Source organism: Eleutherodactylus coqui, chromosome 5 (genome assembly GCF_035609145.1).
Source record: "Eleutherodactylus coqui strain aEleCoq1 chromosome 5, aEleCoq1.hap1, whole genome shotgun sequence".
Classification (NCBI taxonomy): Eukaryota; Metazoa; Chordata; class Amphibia; order Anura; family Eleutherodactylidae; genus Eleutherodactylus; species Eleutherodactylus coqui.
Genome location: NC_089841.1, coordinates 136,588,348 through 136,604,027, shown reverse-complemented (window position 1 = coordinate 136,604,027; position 15,680 = coordinate 136,588,348). Strand labels below are relative to the sequence as shown.

The following is a 15,680-nucleotide window of genomic DNA, read 5'->3' as shown; positions in this document are numbered from 1 at the left end:
CATCATAGGATCAGGGTCGGAGAATGTAACTCTTGTGCTGCCCCTGATAATCCGGAGTGGGTAAAATACTCCGCCCCTAAATCACATGATGGTGACGTCATCACAGGTCCTTCATCCGGAGATCATCCAGAGTGAGTGAGTTATGCATCCCCTAGAAAATACTGCGGCCTCAGTTGCTATGGAATAAGACCTGTGATGACATCACCATCATGTGATCAGGTCATTCTGCTGAAGCATTTTAGTCAGAAATGTGAAATTGAGATTAGCCCTGTCCCCTGTGGGTGGGGCGGGGACAACTAGGAGAACAGTATATGGAGGCTGTGAGACGGGGTATGTGTGCGCCGTAGAAACAAGACCCCGCCAAAGAAAATGGAATTGCTGGATTTTTTTTTCAATTATCTTCACTTATAATATACTAAAAAAAAAATTAAAAAAAAAAGTTTATGGATAAATAAAACAGTTATAATTTCTTGAAAGTGGGGAGGAAAAAACGAAAATGTAAAAAAAAAAAAAAAACCACCAAAAAAACACCACACAAACAAGCTAAAGAAATATTACAGATAAGGAGAGCGAAGATTTAGTGGTTGAAAGTTACTCACAATCCTACCTGGTGGATGTAGGAGTTCAGGGGATTGTAAAAATCTGCCACGTTCCCTTTAAACATCATCTCAGTAAAGAGCACATGATTGAGAGCGTCCAGAGCTTGTCCTTGTAAATCAAGGTCTTCTATGTGGGACGATTCACCTATGGTAACAAGAATATCAAGGGTTTTAGATTTTATTTGGAGTGACGTTGTATGTATATGTACAGGGCTTTATCAAAATAATGGAAATGCCTAGGATTGATCATTTCCATGCCATTGATAAACCCCTGTACATAACTCACAAACACCCTTTCCATAGTGAAACCCACCATATATTCTATGATAGGTTCTGAAATTCAAAGTTACAAACTGAACAGGGTTAATGGAAAATGAAAACTTTGAGATGAGAACATCTCATATGTCCCGGCCTTTAAGTCATCCATAACCTATTCCTATACTGTGCTTCAAAGAATTACCGCATTTGTCAGACTATAAGACGCACCCCTGGATTACACAACAGCAAAAAGATAGGAAAAAAATATCTCCTACCAATTAAAACTTTCCTGGTCAAAAGAAGCTGAGGGGTCAATATTCCTAACTTTGGTGGTCTAGGCGAGTGCTCCCATTTTTTTGGTCTTCTAGGGTAGGTGAAGGGGTTAAACACTGTTCAGAGTCAGACAAAGTAGTGCAGCACTTTAAGCTATTTCATCCTTGAAAAGGCTGGATAATCAGATGGAAACCGAACAGACGCCATTTATAGTCAATGAGGTCCTTCGGCCCTGTCTTAAGATAGGGCCGTTCAGCAAGGGGATTCGCCGTTTTCCTTTTCCCATAAAAGAACAGGAAAATGGAACCCAAAACAGCTATATAAACTTGTGGGGCATCTATTAACCACTGAAACAAAATTACATTGGCGCACTTAGATGCCACACTTTCTGCTCTCCTCATATACGACTACAGAATAGGTCTAATTGCTTTGGCCTCCAATACCAACTGTATGCTGACGACACCCAGTTATACACCTCTTCCCGTGACATCTCTGCACCTTTCCTCCAAAACATCACCGACTGTCTGTCCGCTGTCTCTAACACTATGTCCTCTCTCTACCTAAAACTAAACCTCTCTAAAACTGACTTACTGGTATTTCTACCCTCCACTAACCGACCTCCTCCTGACATCTCCATCTCAGTGTGTGGTGCCACCATAGCTCCTAGACAGCACGTCCACTGCCTTGGGGTCATATTCGACTCCGATCTCTCATTTACCCCCTACATCCAATCTCTCGCCCGAACATGTCAGCTGCATCGCAAGAATCCGCTCTTTTCTCACCATGGACACGCTAAAAACGCTTACTGTTGCCCTCATCCACTCCCGGCTCGATTATTGCAACTCGCTGCTGAATGGCCTCCCCTGCACCAGACTCTACCCTGTCCAATCTATCCTGAATGCGGCAGCCAGGCTCATCTTCCTGTCCAGCCGCTACTCGGACGCCTCTGCCCTGTGCCGGTCACTGCACTGGCTGCCCGTTAAATACAGAATTCAATTTAAACTCACTACCTTCATCTATAAAGCCCTCCACAGCGCAGCGCCACCCTATATTGCCTCCTTCATCTCAATCCATCACCAAGCCCAGGCTCTCCGCTCTGCTTACAAAACTAGAATGCACGCCTCTTTAATTCGAACTTCTCATTCCCGCCCCCAAGACTTCTCCAGAGCAGCACCAGTCCTCTGGAATGCACTACCACAGGCTACCAAGGACAATCCAGGACAAAACTTCAGGCATGCTCTAAAAACACACCTCTTCAGGGAGGCATGCCGGATTCCCTAAACAAACCCCTCTGTATGCCGCCTGATAACATGCTCCCTGACCTACTGACTGCAATCCTTGCCAGCCACCATCAACTGCCCCTGCAGTCATACCGATTCTACTATCACACGGCTTAATGTCTGACCATTGTCTATGTGTATAGCATCCCACATTCTCCACCGCCATACCGTGCACATCTCCAGCCCTTTACCTTCTGTATCACCCCATTATCTGTAGTATGTAAGCTTGTTGGAGAAGGACCCTCACCCCTACTGTTTCCATCAACTGATTCTTACATGTAACAGTGTTTTTTGTATTTTTGTACTTATGTCTCTCTGTATTCCCCCTGTCTAAGGTTGGGGAATATGTTGGCGCTATACAAATAGATTATTATTAATTGTTCTTTTCGTTTTAACCCTTTTCAATACAGTGTTGGACCTCATCTGACATTAACCCCTTAGTGACGGGCAATAGACCTTTTTATTGACCTCATTAATGGGCTTTTAACCTGCACATACATCTTTTTGAAGTGGTGGCTTGGCTAAATACTGACAGCCAGGCTTCTGCTCTAAACAGCCAGCAGTGGAAAAACATCAGATCCTGGCAGTTTAACGACTTACATGCCACAATTAATAGCAACTACAGCATTTAAGTAGATGACAGGGGGAGTGGGTTCCTTTTGTCACCCATTCGCATCCCACAGTGCAATTACAAGGCAACAATAGTTCCCATGGCAGCTGGAATTCTGACAAAGGCCCCCCATGTCTGCATTCAAGTGGTGGTCTGAAGTTAGAAAAACATGTCTGCCTTCTTCAAAACACAGTATAATGAAAACAAAGGTTTGGTACCGTGTTAGCCAGTAGAGCAAAATCTGATTTTTCCCAGCAAGAGAAACCACGTAATCTTGTAGATAGGATACCTTTTAATGGCTGACAAAAATACATGATGTTATAGTGAGTTTGCGAACCTCTCGGGCTCTTCGTCAGCCTAAAATGGAATAGATCTGAAGAGGCATGAATATTTATACACACTTATAACCTACATACTTATGACAAGGCACAGACATGGATGTGATTGTTTTCTGTTGCAGAATTCCTTTTTAAGTGCAAACCAAACTTTTTTTGTCCTTTTAAGATGGTACAAATGTTCCTCTCTGTCTGTTGGGTTGGAGCAGATCCGGTTGTATCCGATTGCCTGGCTGTAGACAATGGACTTTTTGATGTGTTTAGGATGGAAACTGTCCCATCTGAGGTATGTGGGCCGACCAATCGGTTTTCGGTATAGGAATGTCTGTAATGAGTGGTTTGAAATCTTTATGGTGGTATCCAAAAAGTTGATTTCGGTATACGAGTAGCTTAATGTCAGGTTAATGGTGGGGTGAAATGCATTGAATCTCTCATGGAATTTTATTAGTTCTTGTTCGGTGTTGGTCCAGATGATCATGATGTCATCAATGTAGCGGACGTAGGCCAATGGTTTGCTGAGGCAGGGGGCCAGAAAGTCACTCCAGTTTTGCCATAAAAAGGTTGGCAGATTCAGTAATTCAGGGAACATAAAACTTTCACTCCATTATCAGTGCTTAGACAAAAAAAGTTTGTTTGCTGTTGCAGAATTCCTTTTAAGTACAAACCAAATCCCATCCATGTCTGTGCCCTGTCATAAGTATGTAGGTTATAAGGGTGTATAAATATTCAGGCCTCTTCAGATCTATTAGATTTTTAGCCTGACGAAGAGCCCGAGTGGTTCGTAATCTCTAAAACAGAGTGCCACCCTTGCCTATGGTTGTATCTGGTATTACAGCGCAGCTCCAATAAAGGGAATGAGAGCCAAGTTGCGATACCAAACACAACCTACGAATAAGGGTAGCGCTGGGTTTGAAAGTAAGCAGTCATATTTTTCTAACCCGGGACAATCCCTTTAAGGGCTCACTCACATGTATTATTTAAATGCATGATACGCAGTACTCAGTAAATACACATGTAAAATGCGTATTCACTGCATATTTTATGTAACCATATATATTAAAGTGTGTGTAACATGCACCAGAATAGTACATGCTGCCTCCCTCCCCCCACGTGAAAATGCAGCTCTGAATGGCCAAATGTAAATCAATGGGATTTTAGTACTGCGCAATATGCTCATGTGAGTGAGCCCTAAAAGTTTAAAGCCCTCTTATCCTGCTGCTTCAGTCTGAATCCTCCAGGTATCTGGTCATATGATGAGGTCATGAAGGCTCCTCATACCTGCTGCCTATTCGATGGATGCAGAGCCTCTGAGGTCAGTTTTTGTTCTTATAGTTGCCTCTTCTCAAATCGGAATGGAAACGTTCAGGGGGCTCTATCATTGCCGGACCCTCCTGACTTTCGACTATAGGACATACACACTTTTAACAAGACTATTTTTTGCTAAAAAGTGTGTCTTATAGTGCAAAAAAATATGGTACATAAAAAATGCAATAATTTATAAGAGAAACTAGTACCAGAATGCTCATTCCCCTACTGTGCTTCATAACACTTCCCATGAAGAACATTTGTAATGACAATTACTGGCACAATATGTATTCCGTATTACTGGCTCGTAGTAGATACTCCTACTGACCTGTCTGCGGGGACAAACTTGGATGTCTGCTGTTTTTTGCACTCAAGTAAACTTTCACCCTCCTTAGAATATATTCAATCTCTGCTTGAATATTTTCAAGTCTGACATCTTTTAGAGGATTACAATACTGGTCGATGAGAACCGCCCCTAGAAGATAAAGGAAAAGAAAAACAGTTAGATAGAAATATCACACTGGAATACAGGCTTAGGTTGGGCTCACACAAGTGTAATTTCATTACGTATTACATGTGCAGTCTACGTGCGCAAAATACGCGGTTAATGGAGTCAATAAAAGTACATTGATTTTCATTCGATTCAGTCACACTTGCATATATTTGGGTAAATTACATGCGTAAAAAAAGAACGCAGCATGGTCTATTTAACAGCGTTTTGCGCACATACAGGCCTATTGTTTTCCATGGGTGTGTTCGCAACGCAGTGTATACGCAATTACCTTGCATATGTACGGCCTTTTTTACGCATGTTGCTAGAAAACATCAGAAGAAAGTTTAAAAAAAAAAAAAAAGAAGAAACCAAGAAGCCAGTGCATGACAGCATGCGTAACATACACTGTTCATGCGAAGGCAAAAACCAACAATGCGCAGTTCTCTGCTCCAAGAGGTTGCTGCAAATTTTACGCAGCGTTATACCGTACGGTCGTGAATTTTACGCAGCATTATACCGCACAGTGGTGAATTTTACGCAGCATTATACCGCACGGTTGTGAATTTTACGCAGCATTATACCGAACGGTCGTGTGAGCCCGGCCTTAATCAGATACTTAATATAATAAGTAGTTTTTAATTTTAGCATGCTAGGATTAAAAACTTTAGTTCGAAACACATAAGCTAATGGAGACTGTTATCAGACTAGACCGACCCGATGTTCACTATGCGAACATAAAATCTTTAGGAAAATTGTTGTAAGTGTTTTAAGAACTGTCGAGCCGAGGATTGGGCTTGAACTATTTGCTGTCCACGGCTTGGTCTTCCACCTTTTGGGACATGGTAACAGTCAATTAGTGTATATTACATGTTGGTATATTACACCACTTAGTATAGTATATGTTACTGCGGAGCCCCCAGTATATTCGGTGTATCCTGCGCTAATGTCTTGCATCTCTCGTATACTCTACAGATTGCATCTACTACTGAGAGAGAATATAGTCACTGAGCTGTAGATCACTATACACTTGCGTGCAGCAGAGCCGAGTGTATTAACCTGTGTGCAGCAGAGCCGAGTCTCAGTCTCTCTCCCTCTCCACGCCGCTCGCGTCTTGCTCAGCAATGCTCCACTCTGCCTCCTCGCCGCTTGCATAGCAGCGCTTCACTCGCCCCAATGACACAGCACCGCTACACTTAACATAGGAACTTTTACCTTGCCTTACAGGTCACTTTTTATGATTTTACAGCAGTGGTGAGGATGTCACAAATCTAATGACACCAAAATCATCCACCAAGGGTCACACAAAGGGGTCAAAGTGTGGTGCAAGAAAAATTCCACAGGCTTTTTTATATTAGATGTGGACTAGAAACAAAGCTGCACGTTTTTACTGGTCTGTACGGAGTGCTGGATTTTCCTTACATTGGAAAACCTCCTGATCAGATTGGAACCCAAGATCCCAGTGCTGCACAATATGAGTGCCACAACTATTTCCAGAGAGAATCTGTATATATTAAATGTTTTTCTACAATGTACTAAATAGGTGGCCAAAGAGAAAAACAAAAGAAAACATCCTTTGTATCCCAAAGCTACATCAAGATACATCTACAATAACCTTCACACTTATAAAGCCAATTGAAAATACATTTAACCCCTTAATGACGCGGGCATTTTTCTTTTTCCATTTTCGTTTTTTCCTCCCCCCTTTAAAAAAATCATAACTCCTTTATTTATCCATCCACGTCGCTGTATGAGGGCTTGTTTTTTGCGGGACGAGTTGTATTTTTCAATGGTGCTATTTAAAGTACCATATAATGTACTGAAAAACTTTTAAAAAATTCTAAGTGGAGTAAAATGAAAAAAAAAACGACATTTTGCCATCTTTTAGTGCGTCTTGCTTCTACGGCGCACAAATGGCAACAAAAACGACATGATAACTTTATTCTATGGGTCGGTACGATTACTACGATGCCAAACTTGTATAGGGTTTTTTTTTACTATACTCCTCTTTTTTTTTTTTTAAAGACAAAATTTTTTTCAATTATTTTCTGCGGTCATTTTGTGCGCGCAATAACATTTTTATTTTTCCGTCGACGTAGTTGAGCAAGGTTTCATTTTTTGCGGGATGTCCTGTAGTTTCTGATAGTACCGTTTTGGAATACATACGACTTTTTGATCGCTTTTTATTGCGTTTTTTCTGGGAGACAGGGTAACTAAAAAAATGCATTTCTGGCGTTCTTCATCGTTCGGGGGATTTAAATGCCGCTGTCAGAATTGACAGCGGCATTTAAATGGTTAATAGCCGCGATCGGCCGCGCGCGGATGTCAGCTGTTATAAACAGCTGATGCCCGCACTGTATGAAGAGAGGTTGCATCGCAACCTCTCTTCATACATACCCCGACGCTCCATGACGTACCAGGTACGTCATTGGTCGTTAAGGGGTTAAAGGTGCTGTGCATTTTACAGATGTAGCAAAGTTTAACTTGAATATAGCCTTCTGCAGCAGGTTATGCTATCTTAAGCCATTGTCACTAGCACTGAAAAGCAATTGAAAGGGCTAATAAACTGTGTCACAGAACATTTTATTAATGAGTTAAACTTTGCTCCGTCTATAACTCATTCTTATTTCAGGAAAACTGGTAACTATGAACATGGAGGGTATAATAACTAGAGATGAGCGAACACGTTCGGCTCCGCCCCTTTTTCGCCCGAACACCGAACTTTGCGAACACTTCAGTGTTCGGGCGAAAAAGTTCGGGGGCCGCCGTGGCAGCGCGGGGGGGTGCGGCGGGGAGTGGGGGGGGAGAGGGAGAGAGAGAGGGCTCCCCCCTGTTCCCCGCTACTGCCGCCCGCGCCGCCGCGCATCTCCCCGCCCCCCGGCGGCACCCGGACACTTACGCGCGAACACTGCAGTGTTCGGCAAAGCCGGTGTCCGGGTGCGGATGTGTCCGTAACGGACACGTTCGCTCATCCCTAATAATAACCCTTTAGAACTTAGTGCAAAGAATACTCAATGACAAACCTTCCAAGATGTCTTGCTGATCCACAGGTCTCTGGAGAAACCCCTTCAGCTTGCATATAGTAGCCTCTTGGCGCATAAAGTAAAGGATTTTCTTTGCGCAATACTTTTGTGTCAAGCATTTCCTAGAGAAATAAATACATTTTCAGGATGTATAGCAGAAGAAATCTTAAATCTAAGTCAGCAGAAGTTCCATACAAACTCCAGTTATTTCAGTAAATTTGTCACTGGGAATGGCTATGTAAGAAAACGGAGACAAAGCAGGATATCTGACTTGTGGCAGCCGCGTCCATTCTTGTGTCTCTCCGAACCAAGCTTCTTACAAACAAACCAATGTAAGGTATGCTGGCTATGGGCATTTGCAACAAGTCGAAGCTCCCATCTGTCACCCCCTCCACTAGAGCCAGTTTCACTGGCAGAGTGCATATTACAATGTAAGCACAGCGTAATCACACAGATTACATCAAATTAATGTTCATATACAAAGCCTTCTATTGCAGAAGTGCCATCTTCTTCCCATGGCTTCCTCCATGTATAAGGTGACTACAGTACGGTGAAGCCTTAGCATTTATCAGCTACCCATCCACTCGAGGAGCGATAGATTGGTGGGGTCTGACTGCTGGTGCCCCCAGTAATCGAAGGTCTCCTAGTCACAGTTCTGTTGCTGGGGATGGCAGGATCATCTGTTCTGGTGACTGGTAGGATTCCCAGCAGTTAGAGCCCCAATGATCAGTGGTAGGTGATAACTGCCTCTGGATGGAAAGTTCCTGTAACTAAAGTAAAACGAATGTTCCATGGTTCCATATAAACATATATGTGGGAAATGGACATCTGGAATTGCTTAAGTAATCCCCAGCCCCCTACTGAATGCATGTGTGGATATCTGTTGATGCCGCTCACCACACACAGTACAAGGACTAGTGGGATGCCATACCAACACATCTGGTTTCTGGAGCTAGTTACAAGTAGATAGCTGCCAGGACCCAACACTAGATCTTAGATTTATCTGCTAGGGGGAAAGCAGCAGGCAACGTTGTGCCCCCTTACACAAGTATTTCTTTACAGGGCATCTGCTGCCAACATACTATTTCTCCTTGAAGTTGAACAAGTCATTTTAGAAAAGCGTATTGAATAAGTTCTTCATGAAAATGTTACTTTTGTCCTATAACGATCATTTGTCCTCAATACGACACGAAACAAGAGATATTGCCAAAAAATAAATCACTGATTGATGCCCTTTACCCTTAAAAAAAAAAAAAAAAAATTGTCTAATTGCAGCCCCAGCATTCTTGTATTATTCTCCCATCCATATTTACATTTTTAGCATAGAAGAACTCCCCCCCCCTCCCACAACTCACAGTAACCAGCAGCTGCAAGGTCTGCCAGGTCTCACTGTAGACTCTTACCCGTTCTCAGTTTGGAGGATCGACAGCAGCTCATCTTCAATGAAGTGTACCGGGTAACCCGAAGTGTCAAGGTCATTGAAGCCTTCACAAGGCATGCGCTAAACAAAAAGAGACAGAAACACAGGTAACACTGTTACATTTTGTCTGTTATACCAGTTACTATTTTTTGTTCAAGGAGTTGTCCACCCCCGTAATTTTTCTTTTTAAATCATATTTCTTTTACAAATGCTATAAAATCCCCTTAACAATCCCCTGCAGACACTACCATTAGAGATGAGCAAGCGTACTCGGAAAAGCACTACTCGCTCGAGTAATTTGCTTTATCCGAGTATCGCTGTGCTCGGGTCTGAAGATTCGGGTGCCGGCACGGAGCGGGGAGCTGCAGGGGAGAGCGGGGAGGAACGGAGGTAAGATCTTTCTCTCCCGCCCGCTCTCCCCTGCTCCCCGCTACGACTCACCTGTCAGCCGCAGCGGCACCCGAATCTTCAGGGACGAGCACAGCGATACTCGGATAAAGCAAATTACTCAAGCGAGTAGTGCTTTTCCGAGTACGCTCGCTCATCTCTAACTACCATACAAAATGCGACTGCTGATGATGATCACTGGCCGCAGAGGTGACAACACATCACGGCTACGTGCCATGTCATCACTAGAGGACGCTGCCCTTACAGCGTTGAATGGCAAGCAATTTTTAATGAAAAGCAGCATGACACCCCTGCCTCTCCCTCCATATTCACCCGATCTCCCTCCATGCAACTTTTTTTTTGAGCAGTGGAAAAGGAAACACAATTTCACAGCTATACGTTGTTCATGTGAAGCAGTCATCACAAAATAGGTGAAAAGAACGGCCAATCAGAAGACGACTCCCGTTTCTTTTAGTTACCTCTTTGTATATAGTATTTTATTTATTTTTTTAAAAGTACGGTAGTATAATATAAAAATAAATAAATAAATTATGGAATTTGATATTGCCCAAAATCACACTGGCAAGACTGATAACACATCATTTTACCACACTATAAACACTGTAGAAACAACCCCCCTCTCCCAAAAATGGTGAAACTGCAACCCCCCCCCCCGCCCCCCACACCACCCATTTAATTCAATTTAGAATTTTTTTTTTACTTTTTCCAATACATGACATGGTACAGTAATAAAAATACAACCACCAAAAATAAGTCTTCATGTGGCTGTGTTGCCTATAAAACAATAAGGTTATAGTTTTTTGAAAGTGGGGAGGACATGAATGAAGATGAAATAGGGCTGCAGTGGGAAGGGGTTAGCCAGACTGCACAAGGATAAATTGTAACAAGTAGTATGAGGAAGCTGGAAAGCAACATACATGTTCAATGATGAGCAGCTTAGAGAACACGGCCACTATCCTCTGTGCCTCTATGCCGGCCTTGTGTCTGGTCTTGTACTCCTCCAGCCAGTCCAGAAGATCCAGTTGGTTGTAATATTTCATAATAGACGGCCATCTAGGTTATAAGAGAAATAGTGTTAGCTATGGATATCAAGGGTTTCCACAGTAACAGCTGAACAATATGGTTAGCATGGAAACAAAGGGATTTTCTAGGATAAGTCACCTCTGCTGGCTCCCTGTTGTATCCAGCACCACCGCTCTGGGTCTCCTCTCTGGTGTAAGGTGTACAGGCTGCTGCAGCCAATGACAGAGCTCAGCAATCCATCACAACAAACTAAGGTATACTCACCATTCCATTCACGAGTCGCTACAGAGCCGCCGCTGCTCCCGTATCATCGCTGTTCTGTGCTTACACCCGCTGCATAGGTGATGTTCCATATACACATGTGACTGCTGCAGCCAATCACTGGTCTCCGAGGTCACGTGCATACAAAACATTCTTAGCATAGGCCATCAATATTTGACTGGTGGGAGGCTGACTGTTGGGAACTCCACTGATTAGGACAACACTACAATAGCTGCCGGCACCACTATGAAGACTACAACATTTTCAAGTACAAGCAAGTCTGAAACAGACAGCAAAAAAAAAAAATAGAAGATGCTGCAGCACTCGGGAGCAGCAACTCTACATTGAGTTGATCAGCAGGTGCCAAGAGTTAGCCCCCCCACCAATCTAAAGACAGGGCATCAGCTTTCAAAGGGTGAATAACCCCTTTAATACAAAAGCAGATATGATGATGGTTGAAGAGTTTGTCGGTCCCTGTCCTAACAGAGGTCTTTATTGTCTCATCATTTTACTTGTCACACACATTGCATAGAAGAAACGGTTCTTGGTGTATAATTTGATCAAATTACATTGGCCCATCTACCAACGTCCAGGTGGCCAAGCTTTCAGATGGGTCCTGACTAGAGATGAGCGAGCGTACTCGGATAAGCACTACTCGCTCGAGTAATTTGCTTTATCCGAGTATCGCTGTGCTCGGGTCTGAAGATTCGGGTGCCGGCACGGAGCCGGGAGCTGTGGGGGAGAGCGGGGAGGAACGGAGGGGAGATCTTTCTCTCCCTCTCTCCCGCCCGCTCTCCCCTGCTCCCCGCTGCGACTCACCTGTCAGCCGCAGCGGCACCCGAATCTTCAGACCCGAGCACAGCGATACTCGGATGAAGCCAATTACTCAAGCGAGTAGTGCTTATCCGAGTACGCTCGCTCATCTCTAGTCCTGACACTAAAACCAGGTGGTATAATCTTAACCTGGGAAAGATAGGTACCTACCTCTATAAATGCTCCTCTCTTGGGACTAAGCCTACAAATAAAACCAGGGAGGGTAGGATACCATATAGATGTTCCAGTAGGAGGGACAGAGGGTAAATGGGCAGCAGGTGTGTACGACCCAGTGAAGGCAGCCAAAGCTTCACAATATTTGTACAAAAAAAAAAAAATAGGTCAGCACCTTCCTATAGAAATCTATAGGTGCACGTTAAACCACGGCCCATTAAACTAGGACCTGAGAGCTTGGTCACCTGGACGTTGGTAGATGGGCCAATGTAATTTGAGCCAATTATATACCAAGAACCTGGCATTGTTTAATGTGGTTAGAGTATAGGTCTGTATACCTCTGATAGTAAATTTATTATGAGTGCTGTAGCAGTTTTTTAGTCTCTGCTTCTACTGTATGTTGCAGCCGTGGTTTCATGGGCACCTATAGATTTCTATTGGGATTTCTGTGTCTAATCGCGCCCCGTGGTGTATATCCGCAGTTGATTTGTTTTCCTTCACATTAGCGATGTTTTCACTGATGCGATGTTGCGAGAAAATAAGTCACGGCATGCTGTATCTTTCTGTGAAGTGCGATTATTTTCCATCTCCCATGATCCTACTTGTTTATCGCATGAACTTGCGATTTTAACATTAGAAAGTCCTATTGATGTTCACGATAAAAATAATCGCACAATTGCATCATGGGTAGCAGCGATGTGAGATTAGCCTCAAGAAAAAGCATCACTGACACTACAAAATCACGGGAACAAAGCTGCGATATCGTTGCAATATCACTGTCGCCCGTGTGAAGGAAGCCAGAAGACTCCGCACCTTTTCATTTGTGGCTGAACATAACTTGAAGGGGGTTTCCTGAAATACACTACTGATGACCCATTCTCAAGATAGGGCCCAATGGGGGGGTCCGTCACTCGGGATTCCCATTGATCAGCTGATTGAAGTGACAGTGGTGCTGGTATGGGCGCCGCTGTCATTTCAGCTTACATCAGCTACAGCTCCGTACATTGTATAGTGGCTGTGCCTGGTATTGCAGTGCAAACCCATTCACTTAAAGGGGTTGTCCCGCGCCGAAACGGGTTTTTTTTTTTTTTAAACCCCCCCCCCCGTTCGGCGCGAGACAACCCCGATGCAGGGGTTAAAAAAACCACCCGCACAGCGCTTACCTGAATCCCGGCGGTCCGGCGTCTTCATACTCACCTGCTGAAGATGGCCGCCGGGATCCTCTGTCTTCATGGACCGCAGGGCTTCTGTGCGGTCCATTGCCGATTCCAGCCTCCTGATTGGCTGGAATCGGCACGTGACGGGGCGGAGCTACACGGAGCCGGCATCCTGCACGAGCGATCCCATTCATAAAAGAAGAAGACCCGGACTGCGCAAGCGCGGCTAATTTGGCCATCGGAGGGCGAAAATTAGTCGGCACCATGGAGACGAGGACGCCAGCAACGGAGCAGGTAAGTATAAAACTTTTTATAACTTCTGTATGGCTCATAATTAATGCACAATGTACATTACAAAAAGTGCATTATTATGGCCATACAGAAGTGTATAGACCCACTTGCTGCCTCGGGACAACCCCTTTAAACGACATGGCACTGCTCTCAGGTCACGTGACATCACATGGCTGAGATGAGGCCGAGGCGCTCGCCTCTTCAGCTGATTGGTGGGGATTACTGGTGAGCTCTGCAGAGGATCCCTGTCATCATCAGTGTAGTCCCATACAATGTAATACGGGGCACTCACAGGTAACACATGGATGTGCCTACAGGGAGGACAGCTGCACTCGGGGCTGCAGGCCGATGGCGCCGACTCCCTGCAGCAGCGCTCCAGTCACACAGCGGACCAGAGCGGGACTGCAACACACATCATACTGACCTATCACTCACCGGGCAAACAGCTGCCGCCGCCATACGGCGCCCCGGGCGGCGCACACATCTCTCAGCCGCCTGCAGGTACAGGTGACACTGACGATGTCCTTATAGTCCAGGTCGCCGGAGCACAGCACGAGCTCCAGCACTTCCCCGGGGAGGGAGAGCAGCCCCGGACACAGCTGCAGCGTCCTGTGCTCATCGCCAGGGGAGTCCTCACTGTCCGGAGAGCGCGCTGCCTCCTCCTCACTGGGTACTCTCCCTTCACCTGACAGGGAGGCCGCCATGTCTTGTTTACATGGGTGACGAGTAATACCAGCGCCAGCAGGAGTCGCACTGTGATGACGCGCCATGGGGCGTGGCTTGTGTGAAGGGTTGAGGAGCGCGCGCTGCTGTAGGAATGTTCGAGCGCGCCGTTTTGCCGCAGCCACTGAATGCCAGGGGGAGTGAGGGGGCCTTGGTTTCATGTCTGCGTACATTTAGCACAAAATAGCATTTTTCTGCTGTCTAAGCCGGGCAGCTGAGTGGAAACTGAACGGCCCCAGATATAGTCCATGGGGTCCATTCCGAGCTGTTCGGTTCCGTCCTGAGAAGGAGTTGTTCTGTCACGCAGAACCTCCGGCGCTGATGTGAAGCCGCCCGTATTATCGCTCACGGTTATACCTTATCCATGATGGATCGGACATTGCCTGATGTAGGCGTTGTCCAAGCGTTCATTTACGCCATTATGGCTGAGCTGTGAGGTTAAACGTTTTCTCCACCCCCACAGCTTTCACCGCCTTGAAGAACCAGGGCGTCCGCCAACCACTGCCGCTGCCAAAGCTGGTGCCAGTTATCTGTTAGGATCTGTCCATGTGGGCAGCAGGGTTGGCAACAACATTTCACAGGTTTAACCCTTTCCACTCCACTGTCTGACGTCTGAAGACATTATGATTTAAGGCTGTTCAGCTCCGATGTTGGATGACGTCCGTCGGGGTTCTCTTACTGTATATTGCCAGCCTCTCTGCTGTCGGAGCCTATCCAACGTGTCACCTCATGCAGTACTGGCTTTGGCCAGCAGATGGTGCCGTTGTAGAACGGCAGAAAAAGAGTAAGCCCCCTAGGAAAACCAGGATACAAATTGGATTGGAAAGGGTTAAAAGGCCAAACTTGGCTTTATTCAGTCTAAGGCCGAGCGCTCACTGGCGAATTCGCATTGTGGCATCCGGAGCGGGCATCCACCTCCAGGGTCCGTATCAAATACTGTCCATAAACAATCGCCAAATCATTTGTGATATTTCCGCTCGCGGAGGGAAAATCGCAGCATTTTTTATTCTAACGCAGATTCCGCACAGACAGCTTCCATGGAAGTCAACGGAAGCCGTCCGATCCGCGGCCCTTCTGCAACCATCATTGCAGAAAGATTGCGGAATCTGCGTCATTACCTAGCGATGACGTGGCACAATCTGTACTGCGCATGCGCGCCGGCCTCACATCTGGAGAGGTGCACAGGGTCGGATTTTGCTGCGGGATCCTACATGCAGAATCAGACCTGGCCGTGTGC

At 45.3% G+C, this 15,680-nt stretch overlaps 1 protein-coding gene across 2 annotated transcripts in view; it reads right to left on the bottom strand.

The window, feature by feature from the left end:
- Window positions 1-14,434, bottom strand: part of FBXO21 (F-box protein 21) — a 29,128-nt gene extending 14,694 nt beyond the window's left edge. The window contains exons 1-6 of one of the 2 annotated variants that reach the window (XM_066603219.1): window positions 14,156-14,434; window positions 10,919-11,054; window positions 9,577-9,674; window positions 8,174-8,295; window positions 4,989-5,135; window positions 608-744 (exon numbers count right to left, since the gene is read on the bottom strand). In XM_066603219.1, the coding sequence (XP_066459316.1) occupies window positions 608-744; window positions 4,989-5,135; window positions 8,174-8,295; window positions 9,577-9,674; window positions 10,919-11,054; window positions 14,156-14,424 (909 nt within the window). In that variant the 5' untranslated portion in view covers window positions 14,425-14,434. Of the gene's footprint in view, window positions 1-607; window positions 745-4,988; window positions 5,136-8,173; window positions 8,296-9,576; window positions 9,675-10,918; window positions 11,055-14,144 lie in introns of both variants that reach the window. The other variant, XM_066603220.1, reaches the window with a different exon arrangement.
- Window positions 14,435-15,680: the final 1,246 nt, after the last annotated feature.